At 43.6% G+C, this 21,203-nt stretch overlaps 1 protein-coding gene across 1 annotated transcript; it reads left to right on the top strand.

The window, feature by feature from the left end:
* Window positions 1-248: 248 nt before the first annotated feature.
* Pou3f2 (POU class 3 homeobox 2) lies at window positions 249-6,157 on the top strand. The gene is given in 1 exon segment (NM_172085.3): window positions 249-6,157. A coding segment is annotated over 1 exon segment (1,338 nt). The 5' UTR covers window positions 249-318; the 3' UTR covers window positions 1,657-6,157.
* Window positions 6,158-21,203: the final 15,046 nt, after the last annotated feature.

The raw sequence follows: 21,203 nt of genomic DNA, 5'->3' as shown, positions 1-21,203 counted from the left end.
CTGCCAAGAGAGCGGGAGAGAGCTTGAGAGCGCGGGGAGAGGGGGGAGCGCCCAGCGAGTCAGAGAGTGAGCTGGAGCGAGAGGAGGGAGAGGAGGAGAAAGAGCGAGGGCGGGCGGGAGGCAGCGCGGCAGCAGCAGTAATAGCAGGAGCAGCAACAGAAGGCGTCGGAGCGGGCGTCTGAGCTGCCCGCTAGGGGAGAGAGAGAGTGGGAGAAGCGGGCGAGCGAGGAGAGAGAGAGAGCGAGAGCCCAAGGCAGAAAAGTAACTGTCAAATGCGCGGCTCCTTTAACCAGAGCGCCCAGTCCGGCTCCGAGAGTCATGGCGACCGCAGCGTCTAACCACTACAGCCTGCTCACCTCCAGCGCCTCCATCGTGCACGCCGAGCCGCCTGGCGGCATGCAGCAGGGCGCGGGGGGCTACCGCGAGGCACAGAGCCTGGTGCAGGGCGACTACGGTGCGCTGCAGAGCAACGGGCACCCGCTCAGCCACGCTCACCAGTGGATCACCGCGCTGTCCCACGGCGGCAGCGGCGGGGGCGGCGGCGGTGGTGGAGGAGGCGGGGGAGGCGGCGGGGGAGGCGGCGACGGCTCCCCGTGGTCCACCAGCCCCCTAGGCCAGCCGGACATCAAGCCCTCGGTGGTGGTACAGCAGGGTGGCCGAGGCGACGAGCTGCACGGGCCAGGAGCGCTGCAGCAGCAGCACCAACAGCAACAGCAGCAGCAGCAACAGCAACAGCAGCAACAACAGCAACAGCAGCAGCAGCAACAACAGCGACCGCCACATCTGGTGCACCACGCTGCCAACCACCATCCCGGGCCCGGGGCATGGCGGAGTGCGGCGGCTGCAGCTCACCTTCCTCCCTCCATGGGAGCTTCCAACGGTGGTTTGCTCTATTCGCAGCCCAGCTTCACGGTGAACGGCATGCTGGGCGCAGGAGGGCAGCCGGCTGGGCTGCACCACCACGGCCTGAGGGACGCCCACGATGAGCCCCATCATGCAGACCACCACCCGCATCCGCACTCTCACCCGCACCAGCAACCGCCCCCGCCACCTCCCCCACAAGGCCCACCGGGCCACCCAGGCGCGCACCACGACCCGCACTCGGACGAGGACACGCCGACCTCAGACGACCTGGAGCAGTTCGCCAAGCAATTCAAGCAGAGGCGGATCAAACTAGGATTTACTCAAGCAGACGTGGGGCTGGCGCTTGGCACCCTGTACGGCAACGTCTTCTCGCAGACCACCATCTGCAGGTTTGAGGCCCTGCAGCTGAGCTTCAAGAACATGTGCAAGCTGAAGCCTTTGTTGAACAAGTGGTTGGAAGAGGCAGACTCATCCTCGGGCAGCCCCACCAGCATAGACAAGATCGCTGCGCAAGGGCGCAAACGGAAAAAGCGGACCTCCATCGAGGTGAGCGTCAAGGGGGCTCTGGAGAGCCATTTCCTCAAATGCCCTAAGCCCTCGGCCCAGGAGATCACCTCCCTCGCGGACAGCTTACAGCTGGAGAAGGAGGTGGTGAGAGTTTGGTTTTGTAACAGGAGACAGAAAGAGAAAAGGATGACCCCTCCCGGAGGGACTCTGCCGGGCGCCGAGGATGTGTATGGGGGGAGTAGGGACACGCCACCACACCACGGGGTGCAGACGCCCGTCCAGTGAACTCAAGCAGGGGAGGGGCAGAGCTTGGGGCTCCCCTCCCCTTTGGTCCACAGTCTTAACTGGGACCTCTGTTCCCCCTGTAACTTCTGATTGTTTTTTTTTTTTTAATTATTATTTTCCCGGTCCCTTAAAAAGAGAAAAAAATAGAGAAATTAAGGAGAAAGGAAAGTAAAAGTAAAACACTGGACTAACCTATAGCAGGTAGCAGGTGTATTCATGGGTTTTGACCTTTGCAAGCGAGTACCCAGGCAATGAAGTAGAATGTCTCCTAGTAAGAGTGAAGTGTGTGTGTGTGTGTGTGTGTGTGTGTGTGTGTGTGTGTGTGTGTCTGTGTGTGAAAGAGAGAGAGAGAGAGAGAGAGAGAGAGAGAGAGAGAGAGAGAGAGAGAGGGAGGGAGGAGTCCTGGTAAAACTAAATAAATTACCAAAAAGAAAAAAAATCCACCAAACCGTACACAACACAAAACTGCAGCTTCCCATGCTCAAAGTTGACACGTGCTGCTGTGTTTATTTAATATGGTCCCCATCAGGAAAGAGGGAAAAATACACTTTTTAAAACTATTGGCAAAATTTAAGCACACGAATTTGCACTGCAAGAAAATTGAAGTTTACATTGACAAGTTCAACCCTTTTTTTTTTTTTCTCTTAATACCCACTGTTAAATTTGAAGCTGTCCTTTGGGTTCTGTTCTGTTCTGCCTTATCCAGTGGAGAGGACAGAAGCCAGCTCCTGGCCACCCTCCATTCCAGCGTTCTGATGCCCCTTGTTCTTATTGCTTGTAAACTTTGTTTTCTTCAACGCCCCAGACCTGGTGTAACACTTATTGGCTCTTTTCACCAAAGCGAAATGATTGGCTTCACACAAAATAAATAAATGTTTGCATTCAGGAAATGTGTATGGTTTGCCCGCTTTATGCAAGGCAGGAATATCGTTGGAAATACAAATATAAGTGTTGAGCACTGTTTTTTGTTTGGTTGGTTTTTTTTGTTTTTTTTTGTTTTTGTTTTTGTTTTTGTTTTTGTAAACCACACAGTAAACTTCATCTTCAGGCAGTATTTCTGGGTAGGAGAGAAAAAGGAAAATCAATAGTGAGTGATCAGTCACTTCATTTTTTTCAGGCAGGGCTATTGTGAAAGAACTAAAAAAACAAACAGAAAAAAACCTGTGAGGTTAAATATATTGTCCAACAGACAGAAATTAAGGACTCTGAGAACTTGGAAACACACTGGGTTCTCTGCCTTTGGGTTTAATAACTTAATTATAAGGGATTAGTTGTGATGACAGCAGTGGTTAAACTTTGTTCCTCTACTAGGTTTTATTTTTTAACATAAAGAAAATAACCCAGGAACTCGATATATCATATGCACACTGTGTTTCTTAACACAGAAATGCATATACTATAATGCATATATATATATATATATATATATTGGATAGACAGGTTTTTGTACCCAACAGTTCAATTGTTTATGAAGTCATATTTTGGGCTTTACACCATCTTCCCCCATAAGTTATTGCAGAAAAACATCAGTTCAGATTGGACAAAATTCCCCCCACTTTCATTAAAACAGACAAATGAAGGGGAGGGGGCATTTTCAATGATTTCTTTCTCCCCCTTTGTTAATAAATTTTCAGTGCATTTTTTTTTACCTTGTCTAAATGGGAAATGGTTTACACCCAACACAATAGAATATTCTGGAAGGTGTAGGTAAGAAAACAAAAACAGAAAAGGCTATGGCTAAACTGAAATTAACACCATTAAAACTGTGATCAGTTTAAAAAATTAAATAGTTATCAGCACAAAAGGGCGCTAAAAGGGAAAAAAACCTTAAATAGTTGGGGTTTTATTTCTTTGTTAGGTATCAGATAAATGTTATGTTAAAAAAGTAAATTCTCACTACCATAAATTGATGGCTCAGCATCGGATTAGCATTGCACTCCGTAGTTAAGGTTTTAGGTAATATGCTTTATCAAGTATTGTCTTTAGAAACTCCTGTGATTGTTTCATTTTCGATGTTTTTACAAGATAAATGGTGACTTATAATGGGCATATTTATTTGCCTGTATTTCATTTCCCCCAATGAATGTCACAGGAGATGCCATAGAGCTATTTCAGGTTATATCACACTGCTTCTTCCTGATGTGTGGGGACTGGCCTTCAGTAAAGCAACCCAGAGGAGGGCAGATGGCCAATGGTAAAAGGAGGAAATGAATTTGCAGATACTTATTACCAAGTAGGTAAGGTCAGGAAGCTGGGGTTCCGGGGATGTGCCTACATCTTCTCTTGCTCTCTTAGGCTTACAAATATGAAAGTTACCACTGAACCTTACCATATGTATATATGTTTAATATCTGTCTTTTGAAATGCAGAAATAGTTTAAATGTTTCTTTGTCTATTTTTCCTTTTGTTTTTAATGCTACCCAGGGAAATATTTTCATATCGTTTTACGTGGCCTGCCTCAATGTATATTTATTTCTTTGGAGAAAAAAAAAGGTTCTGAAAACTGGTTTTCTGTAGCTTTAAATGAGTAGGTAGCAAGATCTATATGGGATGTCATTTTTTTGTTCAGTTTCTTTAAAAAAATGCTTTGTTTTGATACATTTGGTTGTGCTTGTGGGGAAAATAAAAGCGCAGAGATCCTTATATATTTATGTTAAAGTAATATTTTATTATTACATAAAACAGAAATGCACAATACCTTCATAGTTTGTTCTAATTATTGAAATATCTTTATTTTATTTTTAAAGATAGTGCCAAGTTCTAAGAGGTGAGGAAGCCCTACCTAGACCTTATACTGACTGAGCTGTGTATAAAATACTTCCCTTCCTTTATACGTCATAAAGTTTTGGAATAAATTTTATGCATATATTGCCAGCTTTCATGTTTATAACTTCCAGAGGCATTTTCTTAGTTTTTTTTTTTTAAAGAGGAGTGTTCAGACTTTTCTTTGCAGAAACTACCATGGGGCCCAAATATTGTCTTCACTGCCTTGTAGAATTCAATCAAATCAGTCATTGGGTTTCAGCTCCAATTTGTTGGCCATTTCCTGAACAAACGAAAAAAAAATACTTGCCTTGTAAATACATGCCCAGGTCCCTACACCTTCCCTCCAGGTTAGCTGCTCTTTGCCAATGGATTGTTAAGGATAGCATCAGTGGGACTAGATGGACCTTAACCTCTGCCACATGTCCTTAGGTAAACTGGTACCTTCAGAAAAGTGAGGCTTAGACAGAAATTATTATTCATTATTAACAAATATCCCTCAACAACAAAAACTCTTAACGATATGCAATATATATGTTTACCAACTGATTAAAAGTAGATACCACACATTAGTCCTCTTAGGTTTACAGGGGAAAGATACTTTTTTTACAACAGTGTATCTCTCTCACCAGGCAAACAAACAAACAAACCACATCAAGATCTACATTAAAAGAAGAGGGAAAGAATGTATTGGAGAGATACAAGCCATGGTTTGTTTCAGAAGGTTTTAGATAAAGCACTGCACTTAAAACAACAGCAAACAAGCAAAAAGATAGTCTTTAATGTTGGTGAAGTGTTTATATATTTGTTGGTGTATTTAAAGTCCTCCTTGGAACACTGACTTAAAATATAAATGTCCATTTAGGAAAGGAGTTTCTGGGCTTATTACTTCTGATCATCTTTTCTAATTCCTAGTCAATATTACATGGGTCCCAAACAGATTCTGCCAAATGATCTTATCAATAGTCTGAACAAGAAGTGACAGAAAGAAGAAGTGTTTTGTGACCACAGACATGCTGATGGGTAAAATGTTTAAGCTAGGTATAGATTTGAGTTCTGGGTCAATATCCCTCCTCTGAAGGAGGAAAGCGAGCCTCATCTGCCCTCTGCAGGGCGTTTCAGTGGACCCTGAGAAGGCATTTTTTTTTCCTTTCCTCAGGCACTGTGAACAGACCTGGAAACATCATATATTAAACAGACACACTATGTTCCTGACTTGTGTTGGTCACTGGGGTCCTCAAGCTGCTCTGGTAGCTTCCATGCCAGTCTTAGAATGTATTCCCACTTAAAAAAAAAAAAGACTGCAGAGTCATTAATACAAATCTGTGGGGACAATTGTCAGATATCGACAAGCCATCTCTATCCTAAAGGCAAAAATGCAGTGTTTGTGTTTGCTCAAAACATGCCATATTTTAGATTTTTATATATACAGACATACTGGGGAAGAAAAGATTGTATATGAAAGAGTATGTGAAGGTCATAAGGATGGAATGGCCACAACTAATATTATGCTTGGTGTGTGTGGTTTTTTTTAAACATTCTTAGTTCCCCTGAAGAAATGTCCTTTATGTTTCAGATAGTACCAGTAAAACAGCTGTCCTCGTTCCTCTCCCTCCTGCTCTTACAGAGAAGGCCACACGCTGTCAGAATTTTCTGGTGAAATGTTTTTAATTAAGGCACTTGTCTCTCTATCTTATTCCTTCAAAAATAAAAACCAATAAAACAACATAACAGCAAAGGTGGGCGGCTCTTACATGCATTGGTCCCAGCCCTAGGACTCACTGATCCTTCAGTTTCCTTATGGAAGCTTGGGTAGTGCTGGGGAGTATGATGAAATCACCATCTTACTACATCTTACTAAGCCTCTCTTTGGTTTGTCTTTTTGTCTTTGTTGATTTTTTCAACCAACCCATGGAACTGTGCTCTAGATTCTCCTGAATTCCTACACAAATTTAAAAATGAGACAGAGAATGGAGTTTGTACAGGGGCGGGAAGGAGAAAGAAGGTTGGGTTCAGTGAGGGTGTTTTGGTTCTCCTTGTATATTTCAGTGGTAAAGAAAAGGAATGATGTTTATTTCAAATGAAAGCGGGTCCTGAATCAGGAGATACTTGGAATCTTGACAATGTGACTATTCAGTTGGGTTGTAGAAAAATATTTTCTCTTTGGGGAAAGTTTACTTTTTAAAAAATGATACATAGTCTCTGAATGGGGTTCAAATGGTGGTAGCAACAGAGTCCAGAGGCTTCTCATAGCTATTTCAACAACTTGATTCTGGGTAGGAAAAAAACAAAACAAACAGAACCCCCTCCCCCCCAAAAAAAGTGGCAGGGGTCTCACAAATTCATAGAATCAATTGGGCCACATTCCCAGAACTTGGGCCAATGTTTGTTTCAATGTCCATTGATCTAGAGACAAGTACTGGAGAAGAAGAAATGGCTTTCACCTGCTTCAAGGCTTTGCTTAGGTATGAAGATAAACAATCAGAATGTTTTCACATTGTTCTAGCATTTCGTGGGGGAGGGGGAACGGCACCATTTATTCCTTCCTTTTAGAAACTTAATCAACTTTATGACTAGTACCTTTCCTGGATCTTAATGACACTGCCGCTCGGCTTAACTCTTAGAGGTTATTAGAAACAGTATCTTATTCCATCAAAACAGTCTAGTCTCTTATTGTTCCTAGGATTCTGATGGTTGGTAACATTAAGATGTATTTCTTTTTTTTTTCTAAAAACAAAACAAAAAATGTCTGCTATGTTATTTAGTAACCAGTAAAAGTGCATCTATATCTTGAAGTCCATTCTTCCCGTCTTTTTGAGTTTTTATAGCTCTTTGTCTGGAATGGGGAGGGGCAGGGGAGCTTCCATAAGTGGTTTGTGCCTAAAGAGCTCAGGCTCTGGAATGGTCTATAGTTGGCCACATATATCTCCCCCCCCTCCCGTTAAGAATTGTGAGTTGTCGTGGGGAGGTGGGTAGAAAGTAAAGGTTCCTACAAAAAAAATTTTTTTTAAAGAAATCTCAAGGATTTTGGAAAGACAAGGAGTGTTAGGGCCCTTTCTTAGAAGCTGGAGGGGAATTTGATTATTATGAATTAATTCTCCGTGTGCCCTAAGTGTCAGGAAGCAATTTCGTTGGGAAGTGAATTGAAACTTGAGATCTTAAAAACCGGGGTCCTATGTTTTCCCTTCCCACCAGTGTTTCTTCTGCTTCTGTTGTTTAGAAGGGAAGGAGAATTTTTTTTTTTAAGCTCCACTGACCAAAATACAGGGCCATAGAGTTTGGTAGCACACTGGGGAAGAGAAAGTTACTTGCACATCTGTTAACACAAATTAACCATTGCAAACCTAAGGCTTTAAGGCTCAGGCAAATCCACGTGAAAAGTGTGGACGCTCCTTCCCTCCCCTTGATAAGAAATCTCATTCTGTCAGAGGAATTTTTATGTGACCTTTTATGTTCCACAGCGTATGATTCTGGAGAGAATTATTTGACATTAATAACTTTTGTTGATGTTGTTTCCCCTAACAAATATTCCTTCAAAGTTCTTACAGCATTCCGGACTAGGCGGGAAAGGGTGTTGCCTGTCAGGCGTCTACTGTGGCTCAATGGTGGCCTTTGCTGCCTCTCAATTTAGGGGTCCCTGGCAGCTGGCCTGAGCACCGAAGGAAAAGAGGGGAGCTGCTCGTTCCCAGTACTCCCAGGCCTGGCTGATGCGGCAAATCTGGAATTTTTCTTGTCTCCAAGGGCAGTGAAGCCCTGACCTCCATGGGAAGGGCAGTCGTCGAGGTGGACGCCAAGTCTCTCTTCTCAAGGGAGGTCCGTAGGGGCGGGCGCTGTCTGGAACGACTGAGACTGACAGATCCGCCTGCTAGGGCCTGAGGCTAGGGGTGCTGCTTTGGGTACTGATGTATGATGGCTATGGTGTGTAAGGCTGTCGCTGGGTTGGCAGAAAAACGCAGGCGACAGAATAAACAGGCACTCTCAACAGGAAGTTTGGGGCAGGGACAGAGGTACCTGGAGTATAGAAGCCACTGGACATTTAGTGCGTAGAGTGAGTCCCCTCCCGACTTTCTGCCGGCCATCCTTTCGCCTTAGACTCGGCAAAATCTCAGGGTATCTGCTCAGGAGAAGCAATTGTGAGAGATGTGGCCCAGAGTAAAACAAGTTGGCCTCAACAGCAGGCAAAGTGCAGGCAGAAAACACGGCTCCTTGGGAAGTCACTTGGCCGGCTTCTAGCTTTGTGGAGATTGTACATTGAAGGGGGAGCCACCGAAAATTGGAAAACAAAGTTCTAAACGTGTACTCCTTCTGCTCTTACTGGACAAACTTTTGATAGTTTCTGGCCTCAGCGGTCAGCCTCCAGTGGAGAGGAACTTTGTCTTCTAAGCGCTAACGCAAGAAAGAAAACAGTTCTCAAACTCCCCAAACCCGGCACTCACTCCAAAGTCCAAAAGTCCGAGACCAGTGCGGAAAGAACCCCTGGGTATCCTCTCCTTAGCAGTCAGGGGACCCTCCAGAAGCTCCCCAAGACTGGAGGCCTCACTTCAGTTTCCTGGGCCGGCCACTCACTCTTAGGCTGGGTGGATGCTTCCAATCCTTAGCCCTTTCCCAACCTCCAGAGAGCCTTTACACGTGGGAAGAAACTCTCAAAAGCCTCACAGAAGGGAGTTGGGGGTTCTTTCACCTCTGGGAGGGGAGGCCGCCTGGGGCGCGCGGGGCATTGGGGGTGGGTGGGGGCGGGGCGGGCTGGAGTACTAAGGGTTTACCTAAAGCTGCCGGACTGTAGAGGCGGGCGCTGGCTGAATATAGTGGGAAGGCGACCAACCACCCAAGCAGGGACTCGGGAGGGAGCGCCTGTCTGTGCCGTAGCCGGGCCTGGCTCGGCCCCCAGTGCAGGAGCATCCTGGAGGTCCAGCCGCCGCTGCCTGTGGTCACTCCCCAGGCCCTGAGGGTAGCCGGGGCAGGGTCGCACACAAACAGGGATGCTTCTATTTACTTGCCTCTGCCTGTGGATTTCTAAGACATTCAGCAGACACAATCATTAAACTAATTTGTATTTGATTGTTTGGGCGGACGGAGGGTAGTTTTATTGCGCTAAGCATTCAAGCAGGCACGCATCGCTGATTACCAGTATACATTAAATAAAGTTGTTTGTACACATTGTCTTACCACATATAGGCAGAGGCTTATTATTCTAATTACTCTAATTAGTGCATTGAAATGTTTTCTACTTGATTTGAGGAGACAGTGATTACTTCTATTACTTCTTTTAACTCGTATTTTATGGAAAACTATTGATGCATGCTCAAATTACTTTATTTGCCCCTCGAATATAAGGCTGACCCAAACTCAGTGAACTGCACCGCCCTTATGGGGCCCCAACTTTGATGTGGGCTTCAGCTTGGAAGAGGCGTCTCCTGTTTGTTGTTTCCCTCCTACAAGCGCAGTGTTCTCCCAACGCCAGGCCCAGTCCCCTACCCCAGATGTGCACCCTCGGACGAGTAGGACAGGCGGATCCTGAACCCTCTTGGATGCAGCGTCTCTGACCTGCTGGCCCTCTATTTTCCTCCGCGCGATTACTTTTAAAAGTCTCCCTTAAGCATATTTTCTGGGAATTTGCTTCTGTAGCCTTAACGTTACTATTAATTGATAAGATCAGCTCATCAAACATACGATTTCGATAGGGCGTTGTAATTAAAACCTTAATCCTGTTTGAGACCTTTTTTTCCCTTTAAATTCCTTTTTCTTAGGGAAGGGGTACAAAGTTCACTATAAAAAAGTATTATAACAGGGAGATTAATTCGTTATCTAAATAACAATCTTTGCTATTGATCCAATGCACTTTTTGCCACCTTTTGTGTTAGTTCGGTAAACCCTTAAAAAGGAGAATCTGACAAAGCGAAAGATTTGGACCGAACTGGAAAGGCTAAGATCTTCTTGGGAGAGCGAGGAGTCTGAGGCTCTCTACTCTCATCACAGCGGGGGGAAGCAGTCCAAGCGTGTCCCGGCTGCCCTGACCGTGCCACTGGGGCAAAGAAGTGCTGATGCCCGCGGCCAACTCCTCAGAGTCATCTCCTCTGGCAAAAGGAGATCTGCTCGGTCTCTAGGTAAATACTCCACTGGTTCTGATTTTACTTTTAATATTTAAACTTGGATTATCGTGTCTCTAAATGCGCGTTCCTAACCTTTGAGGGTGGCCGAGATGTAATAAACACTGGCGGGCAGCAGCTCAGCTTCTTCTGGCCAAGGCTACAGCCTCCCGCTCTGCCCGCCCTTGGTCCCCAGTTCCCCCACCCTCTACCACCCGCCCCTCCGCCCCCCTCCCCCAGCAGCGACGGCCGCGCGGGAATGAAATCAGCGCCTCCCGGCAGCTGACGGCTGAGCATCCAGGGCTCTTGCAGGCGGGGGAGGCCGCCCTTTATCCCAGCTGAAGAGTCCTCGGGGGCTGCAGGAGGAGACACGCAACCCCGCGGCGTCCCTGAGGAGGAGAGAGAGACCGGTTTCGTGGAAGCAACGACCCCAGACATGGGAGAAGCCATCGAGAGGAGTGGGCGACCGCAGAAGGCACAAGGTCGCTAGTCTGGGTGGGGGTGGGTTGGGCGTGGGAAGGGAAGACCCTGCCCAAATCTAAGCCTCCTTCAAAAGACGTCAAGGGCCTCTGTTTGAGAAGCGGAAAAATTTCTGAAGCGAAGAGGCCCGTTTGTGCTCCCAAGTCAGTTCACAGGAGATTTTCCTCAGTTGTAAGAGTTTGCCCCCACTAACACTCTCCTTCTACCTCTCTAACAAAGTCTTCTTCCCCCACGTACAGACTTGTTATGTAACAAAGTCTCCCAGGCTAGTTTAACAGGAGAATAAAGGACACCCTAGACCCCCCTCCCCCCAGTACATCTGCTCTCACCCCAAGATTGCAGGCTTTAGCCGAATGGAACTTTGGCGCCCCAAAGTGGCATCAGCTTGTAACTACTCTTGATTGTACAGTCTCATCAGTTCAAAAGTTAGGTGCTTCGGCGCTTCTCCCTACTCTATATGCTTGGCCTTGTTCCTCCTACAAAAAGTTATGAAGTGACCCCATGCACACAACTCATACAGAGATTTCTAAGTGTCCAGTCTGAGGTTTGAAGTTTCACTGGAGAAGACAGAACGTTTTATACCAAAAGTTACCCCAACAAAGGCAAGAAGAAAGGATTCTACCCTAATATCTAGCACCTACAAATTTATCTGTAAAAATCAAGTATTTCATGCGTCAGAGAAGTCTCAGCTTCTCATAGGAATCAAGAGTAGAATAATAAGTTGGAAGCCACGGTTAATAATGAGGGCCCAGCATGTGGCATTTTAACCAAGCCAAGATTTGACCTCAGACATCTCTTTATACAGAAGACCTGTTCAGTTTTGAGTTTAAACGTGATTTCATTTAAGGCATTCGCTTGAACAGAGACACATTTGTAAAAGAACTGTGAAGAGGGGGAAATAGCCACTTTCCAAATTCCTATCAGAGCCCTTTTCACCACTACTCTTCCTTTACCCCAGGTCATTCCAGGAGGGAACATGCAGACACAGAATCACAGGCGGTTCAAAGTTGTGGTTACTGGATTAGATAGGCTAGATTAGTTAGTTAGAGCACCTGTATTGTGTCATCCCCACCACCACCCCGCCCTGTACTTATCAGCAAGCAAACATAATGAGAAACCCATGTGGTACTTCCAAATCTGTTTCTTCATGTACAGACTGTCCATAATGGCACTTTTTAAAATTTTCCGATAGCATTTATATAACATACATGGAAACACAAAATAAAGTGGAAGTCTCATATGGAGAGTGGTCATTTCAATCTCTAATGGAGGCCTCTGCTGTGAGGGCCCAGCAAGAGATCCTTCCAACCTAAAAGTAAGGCTACACATCTACTAGCATAGGAGAAGGAACTGCAGAGCCAGCATCTCGATTTTCATACATGGGGACACACTACTGACTCTGACTAGTGAGACCACCATTCACTAGACTGTTACTCAGAATGCCCAAGCTTGAGGTTGTTGTTAGCACCGTTGTTAGAACCACCAGCACCACACTCTAGTAATTGCATTGAATGTGGCTACTCTATTATTTTAGGGAGGACTAGCTTGCAACTCGGCAAGTCATTCCATTTCTTTAGTGCCGTCCAACTTAACTTTTAACAGCGTATGTCTCTGGGTATCTTTTATTGCAGCCCGAATCAGTTGCGAAGAGAACACTGAGGTCATACACTCAAAACCAACCGAATACAAGCAGCAGCAGTGACAGCAACAACAGCCCAAGCAATGTGCATGGTGCTGATGGGTCACATTCTGTCCTCTGCGTTTGGATCACACAGGAGCTCTCAACATACTGAGTTCTAAAAGGGGGGTCCCTTTCTACTCAGGAACCGTGCCCTGCTCCCCAAGGACCCTTGTATGGAGCAAGGGAGAGAAGTCCTTGCTGCCGCTGGGGAAGAGACAATGGTCTGAGATAGTTCTCTCCTGGCAGCACAACCTCCAGTTCCCTCAATTCCGGGAGCCAGAAGGTTTCTGTGCTGGTTGCAGGTGGCTGAGAAAAGTCTTGAGCAAGGCCTTTTGCTGATCCCTGGGATGGTTGTAGGTGCTCAAGCTTCTATGCCAGCATTCTAGGGCAAAAGAAAAATGAAGGTTTCTCTCCTGTTAGAGGTTTAGCCAGTCCTGAATCCTCCACATGCATGTGGTAGGCTGGCTGTGCCAGATAGACTTTTGTCTCCTAATGTGGAAAGCCTAGATCAGGAGACCTGTCTACTCTAACTCCCAAACCCTGGGAACAGCTGGAACTCCTAGTCACCACCATCCAGTACTCTTGGGGGAGCCAAACCACTTGGATGAGACCCAAAAGCAGCCCTGGCAGGAAAAGCCCCATGTCATATCAGCTCCCACCACACCATCACCTCAGCTTGCACCCTAGCCAGTGTTCCTCAGTCCTAGATCACTAAATGAGGGGTCAGAGGAGAGGGGCCGCTGTGGTGTCTAAGGCCCCAATAGCAATCCATCTTCTGTTGATGGAGGATAGTAGAGGCAGGAATCGGGAGTTTTTGATGTACATAGAGCCATCATGACCTAAAGTCCACTCACTAGAGACAGTTTGAATTTGTGGGGAAAAGATCAAATCACCAGTCCCAAGGAAAGCAGGACTTACCTGCAAGTGTATTAGAGCCTCTTAACCAACATGAGTGCTCCATCAAGACATGCGTGATGTAGGAGCACGTCCCATAAGGCATTGCCTAAAGGACAGCTTAGGACTCATAGTTGGAGTAATTAAAGATAGAAGGGGACAACCTGGTTTAAACAGGCAATCACAAAAACCAGGAGAAAGACTAAACTTTGGATAAGAGAGAGCTGGCCCATTGTGAGGCAGAAAAGCAGAAGGTAGGGTTCTCACTTTGAACCACAAAGCAGAAATTGCACTTTAAGGATGCCAGGGGAGAGTGCCTAGAGTTAACTGCTAGAGGGCTTAAGGAAGTTTTAATTAGATTTAAAAGGCAATTAGGAGCCATGGCACAGGGAAGAGTCAATGAAAGTAACACTTTGGGGAGGAAAAAGAGCTGGCATAGTGTATAGGACGGTGCTTATGGGTTGTAGGAGTGACAGAAACCAGACTGGGAAAGAAGTAGGCAGGGCACACTAGAGTCTATACAGTCAGCAAAGGAAGTCTGAAGAAAGGTGAGGAATAATGGTGTTTAAACAGCTGTAGGGGCTGAAAACAAAGAAAATAGAGCTGGAGGAGGAGAGACCATGTCCTCGTTTGGATGAATCCAATGGAAAGGAGGTGAGGAGAGAAGGGAAGGGGGAGGGGGAGGGGGAGGGGGAGGAGAACAACAATAACAGCAAGAAGACAAAAACAATTAGAGAAAAATCTTCTCAGTTTTGGATATTAGCCTGTCTCTCTTGCGCGTGCTCTCTCTCTCTCTCTCTCTCTCTCTCTCTCTCTCTCTCTCTCTCCCCCCTCCCCCCCCCCTCTCTCTCTCTCTCTCACACACACACACACACACACACACACACACACACACACACACACACACCGAAGCCATGGTTTTACTAGCATCCCTTGAAACCACTCAAAGGCTCATGTTAACCAAAATAACAACTTCAATTCAAGGATATTTTATTACATACCTACTATGTTGGCTGCAATCCTAAGTGGTGTTTGTGACTAAGAAAGTTTAAAGGAAAGAATAAAATGAACATTACCAGAGGTCATAAAGTTTCACTGCCCATAATAAGGAGAAATCTCCATAAAAGAACTTCAGCCAATATCCTTGTAACTTCCTGCGATTCAAGTTGACGTTTATCACTTTTCTTTAATACGCCTTCCTGTCTTATTTTCTTCCAATTATTTTTATTAAATAATCACATGGGCATAATCCTGTAGTCCAAACTACCTGAGAGGCCAAGGAAGGAAACCTTTAATCCCAGCACTCAGGAGGCAGAGGCAGATAGACCTCTGAGTTCAAAGTCAGACTGATCTAGAGAGTTCCAGGTCAAAGCTACCAGAGAAACCCTGTCTTGACAAAACAAAAAAGGAAAAGAAAAAGAAAAACAATTTCACTTACAATGGCATAAAATATTTAGGAATAAGAATAAATAAGGAATAAATAAATAAATTAGCTGAGTAGGTGAAAGATCTAACTGAAAGTTTATGATACTGGTTTTTCAAAATGAAGAAGTAAATGAAAATATAACCCACAGGCACATATGGGAGAACTGACATAGTTGAAGTGGGCACGTTATCTAAAGAAATCTGCAGAGGTGAATGCTAGCAGCAAACCACTGAACTGAGAACAGGATCCCCTTTGGGGGGAATTAGAGGAAGGCTTGCAACTTCATAAGAACAACAATGTCAACCAACCAGAGCTTCCAGGGACTAAACCACTACCCAAATACTGTACATGGATAGACCTAGGGCTCCAACTGCATATGTAGCAGAGAATAGCTTTGTTGGGGCACCAGTAGAAGGGGAAGTCCTTGGTCCTGCCAAAGTTGAACCCCCAGTGCAGAGGAATGTCAGGAGGGGGGCATGGTAATGGGGGAAAACCTTTATGGGGGAGGGGGGGGAATAGGGAGCTTATGGACAGGAAACCAGGAAAGGGAATTACATTTGAAATGTAAATAAAGAAATATATCCAATTAGAGAAAGAGAGAGAGAGAGAGAGAGAGAGAGAGAGAGAGAGAGAGAGAGAAGAAATCTACAAATCGAGGAACTGCCACCAGAATTCCAACTACATTTTTAATGGGACAAAAATCCAATTGGAACCAAAGGAGATTGCAAACAATTGAAGTAATTTTTTCAATAAATAATTTTATTCACAAAACATTGCAGCCCATCTCCCTCCTCTCCTCCCAGTCCCGCCCTTGCAAATCCCTCCTCCATTACTGCCCCCCCTTCCCCAGGCAGGGCCCATCTTCCCCGACACCCTGTGGGTACAACCCTACCCTGGGACATGTAGTCCCAGCAGAACTAAGCACACCCTTTTCCACTGAGGCCAATCAGGCAGCCCAGATAGATGAAGGGGATCCAATGGCAGGTGACAGAGACAGAGACAGAGACAGAGATAGAGACAATCCCTGGTTCAATTGTTAGGGGACCCTTATAAAGACCAAGCTGTACATCTGCTACAAATGTTTAGGGGACCCCTGCATGCTCTTTGGTTTGTGGTTCAGTCTCTGACCCAGATTAGCTGACTGTCTTCTTGTGGTGTCCTTGACCCCTCACAACTGAAATGATTTTGAGGAAACAAAACAAAACAAAAGACTCAAAGTATCATACTATGTGGTTTCCAAGTAAGTTCCCAAACTATGTTATTGAAAATAGGATAGCACTGGTATAAAAACAGGTGTATAGACTAATACAATAAGATGGGGAGCCATGAAATAAACCCTTTTGCAGCCAATTAATCTTTGACAAAATTATAAAAAAAATACAATGGGAGAAAACATCATTTTCAATAGATGATGTCTAGAAAATTGGACAGGCAGAAGAATGAAATTGAATCCTCATTCTGCTCCATAGATACCCAATGCTGATTATATATTTCACTTTGGAGAGCATGAGAATTCACATGCTAGGTAAGGGCTCTTCTGCTGAACTGCATCCCAGGCCTGAATGAAATATAAGATCGGAAACAGTTCAAACTACTAAAACAAAATGCACCACGGAGCTTCTTGATGTTTTTCTTGATGATATTTTAAAATCATGAAGCCAAAAGCAGGTGACCAAAGGAAAAACAGATGGCACTGCATGAAAGGACAAAGCTCTTCCAGGACAAGGGAATGATTCATTTATTGAAAAGACAAACTTTTGATAAGAGGAAAATTGATAAAAAATACATCTGATATGGGATTAATATGTAAAATACATAAGAAACTCACCCAGTAGTAAGGAAATATTAGTAGCTTGATTGATTTTAATGGACCAAGGACCCAAATAGAAGAAAGCATATAACTGACCAGCAAGTGTATAAAAAACATTCAGTCATAGATTGCCAAGAAAGTACAAACTGTAGGGTGCTATTTCCTCATACCTGTTAGAACGATTATTATTAAAAATACAAGAGACAATAGATGTTGGAAAAGTGTGGAAACGAAAGTAGTTACCTGTCACTAGGGGACATGTAAGTTAATTCAGCCATTCTGGAAAATGGCACACAAATTCTCCAAAGATTAAAAATAAATCCATACACGACCCAATGATTCTATTTTCAGATTTATATTCACAAGAAAAGCCATTGGTATGCTATATACGTATCTTTCCTCCCATGTATGAGTAGCCATGATATAGAATAAGATGAATTGTCCATCGATGGATGAATGGATAAAGTTAGATATACATCCAACCACACATACAATGAAATACTATCTATAGCCATAGCCTCCCAAATGAGCCCAATCTCATCTTAAAATAAAATATTCAGTCTTCTAGATACCAGGTTTATTTGTAACAATATGTGTCATTCACATTCAACACAAATAAACCTGAAATATAGTAAACCATGGAAAGAAGCCGGGTAAAGAAAGATAAATGCTACATTATTTCACCTACAGTCAATAAAAAAGATTCACTCAAGGAACAGAGGGAGAATGTTGGTTGCCAAGGGCTGGGAGACCGCAAGGAGCTGTGAAAGCTACCCATGCTCAGCTATGCAGGCAGGAAAAGTCTGGGGAGCTCTCTGACTAATTCATTCACACTGTCTCACAGACTCGAAGGCTGCTAAGGTATTCTTCCCATCAAAAGACAGGCATAACTGGCACTGGCATTGCCGCAGTAGCAGAGGAGACCTAGGACCCCGGCTACCTCCCTTATATTGTCCTCCTAAACCTCCCCGCTTCCCTTGTAAGAGCTGTTAACACTCTGCCCATTTGCTGTCAGACCAGAGACACCGGGAACCAACTCGAGCCATTTTCACCGAGGGCCACATCTACTTTGAGTTTGGGTCTATACTCAGAAGTGGACGTAGATAATGTAGTGCTGTAGTAATGCTTTGGATTTCTGCCACGCAATTTCCACAGTAGGAGCATCGTTATATCCTCTCACCTATTTCCTCTCTTGGGACATGAAAGTCAGAGGATCAGGAATTCTGACTATTTGGGTTACATAGAGTCTGACTCAAGGAAAAAAGGGCTGAGGATAGATCTAAGTGGTAGAGCACTTGCTTAGGGCACACACGACTCTGGATTCAATACTTAGATTATGCCCAACACTCTGAACCCCAGTACCCATCCATTTAGGTATGAGGAAGCCTCTCCTCTGGGTTTTGTATGATTGGTAACTGAGAGCATATTTTCCTGTGCTTATTGGCTATTCATACATCAAACCTGTTAGATTACTTTTTCATTGATGATAAAATTAGTTTTAAGAAGTCTATATCTTTATCTCTTATTGAATATAATTTCAATTTTGTAAGTTGCCTTTTCACTGCTGTGTGATTTGATGCAGTTTTAAATTAAATATTTATTTTCTTAAAAAAAAAGACAGGCATACATACATTGTCAAATAGATAGATCAATTAGTTTGATATAATCGTTTCTCTATGTGTGCCTATATCATAGCCCAGTATCATATTCTATAAAAACAAATATACAGTTTTTATTTTTAGTTATATGTTAATGGGACTGAATAAAGACAGATCATGCCCTTACACTTCTCTCCTGTTCCATAAGACTGACCTAAAATGGTTCTATTTTCTATTTCTTATTTAAAATAAAAATAACCAGAGGACCTTAGCTTTTCCCTTGGAAGACCCTTAAGTAACTTTTAGGGGAGAAATTTCCACCTAAAGATGTCTGTTAGAAATTAATATTTTAAAGTCTTTGGGGGAAAATGGGGGATTGTTTTGTGCAACTTTGTTGCTAAAATTGTTAAGAAAATCAAACTTTCTGGAACCATTATCCAGACACTTGTTTCAGAAGTACAGTGTTTGGTCAAAATGGATGATGAGGAAGATAAATTGTAGCAAGAAACTCCTTGATCTGGTGAGGCACCTGGCTTAGTTAGATGGTGAATGTGCATGTTGGAGGAGTAGGTGAGTTGTGCTAGGTTTTCAAAATGTCTTCATTTGGGGAAGATAACAGCATAGCTGTCTAAACAAGATCTGCACACCAGCTTGGCATGGTGGTGCATGCCTTTAATTCCAGCTCTAGAGCAGCAGAAACAGGTGGATCTGGGTGAGTTTGAGGCCAGCCAGGGCTGTCATAGAACAACCCCTCCCCCTGAAAAAAAGTGAGCTGAAAAGAGATAACAGCAATGCACATATTAACAGGAAAGGAGTACATCGCATGGAACCACAACCCCATGGGCAGCTAAGGAATGCTGAGAGCAGGACAGCAGTCCTCTCCAGGGAAGAGAACCAAACTGCTAATCTGACATCAAGTGGTCAGTCTGTAAAACATATATAGAGAAATAACTTAACCTGGACAGAGCATGAGGTGTCTATCTATTTAGGAATATATATTTACATACATATATATGTAAAAGGAAAAAGATTTCTGTGATCTGAAGAGATCTGTGTGTGTGTGTGTGAGTGTGTGTATGTGTGTAAATTAAAGAAATGCCAGACCATGAATTTAATGAAAAACAAGGGAGAAGGAAAGAGGTACACAAGGACAGTGAAAAGGAGAACTATGCAGTTATATATTATAATCCCTCAAAGTAAAGAGATATTTTTTAGATAAAAAACTGTCATAAGTTGGTACCACAAAGGGAGGCAATATATTTTTTTTGGTTCTTTTTTTTGGAGCTGGGGACCGAACCCAGGGCCTTGCGCTTCCTAGGCAAGCGCTCTACCACTGAGCTAAATCCCCAGCCCTGGGAGGCAATATTTTGAAAGCCGGCAAAGTTTTATTTGCGAAAGGGCTTCGTGTGGCATATATTTGAATGATATCTTAGTCAGATAATAAATATAAAGTCTTCTCAGATCTTGCAGCATCTTAATTTAAAAGGTGATTAAACACAGGTCTGAAAATGATTGTACAGGCTGGGGATTTAGCTCAGTGGTAGAGCGCTTACCTAGGAAGCGCAAAGCCCTGGGTTCGGTCCCCAGCTCAAAAAAAAAAAAAAAAAAGAAAGAAAATGATTATACAGCCAGCACAGATGAAGAAGCAAATCTTTGGCCACATGCTATCCCTACTTGTAACTTCCAGTTACCTTCCCTCACTTCCACACCAGAGACAACCTGCTGAATAGTTTATTTACAACTCCAACACTTCTCATCTTTTTGCATACATATCCATATTCTCTAGAGTTTGTCGAATTTTAAAATGGTCTAAAGATATAACACTTTTAAATAAAAACATTTCACTAAAAAATAAATACCTCAAGTGCAAAAGATAGCTATTTTGTACATAATACTATCACTTTCCAGACTCACACAATGAGATACCTTGGTTCACAGACCTATGTATATCTTCAAAACCAGTTATGTACTCAAACTTACTTCAGAGTAAAGCAAAAGGAAGACAAATGCTCTATCACCAAGCTACATCCCCCAGAGCAAAGCCTGTATTTTATAACTTAACCAAATTAATTGTATAAGCAAGTCAAAGAGAATACCAGTTGTCTTAGTTATTTTTCTATTGCTGTGATAAAACACCATGACCAAGGTGACTTAGTGTGCCCTTTCTACTTCCTTTTGAATTCATGGCCTCTGTTTTCATTAGTTGTTATTAATTCCATGTTCTTTTAAAATTATCTTTAGATTTACTTAGTTGTGTTTTATATGTATGTATGTATGTATGTGTATATATATATATATATATATATATATATATATATATATATATCCTAATATACTATACCTGATGACTGTGGAGGCCAGAAGAAGGCATCAGATACCCTGGACCTGAGCTATGAACTGCCATGTGTGTGCAGGGAATTAACTCTGGGTCCTTTGGAAGAAAGACAAGTGCTTTTCAGAACCTAACTATTTTTCTAGTCCTGTTTGTATTTTTAAATTGTCCCTTCATAAATACTTAACAGTAAAAAGAACTCCATTTTCACTTTTGGACATACTTGCTTATATTGTAAATACCAAGAGAATTTGGAAATAAAGGGCACACCATTGACTTTGTGTGTTATAAACAATACCAGCAGTGTGGCAGGCTGCTTCCAAAGTTTGCCATATCGATAACCCTGCCCCACAAGCTTTATACCACTAACAAGCCTAAATTTTAAAAGATCTCAAAACTTTACTTTTGCTCTGTTGGAAACACCAAGAAGAGAAAGAATTGAGGCGTCCCAGACAACAACTCAACTTCAACTACAGC

The sequence above is a fragment of the Rattus norvegicus genome, chromosome 5 (assembly GCF_036323735.1).
Source record: "Rattus norvegicus strain BN/NHsdMcwi chromosome 5, GRCr8, whole genome shotgun sequence".
NCBI classification, from domain to species: domain Eukaryota; kingdom Metazoa; phylum Chordata; class Mammalia; order Rodentia; family Muridae; genus Rattus; species Rattus norvegicus.
This window is presented reverse-complemented; position numbering and strand designations above follow the sequence as displayed.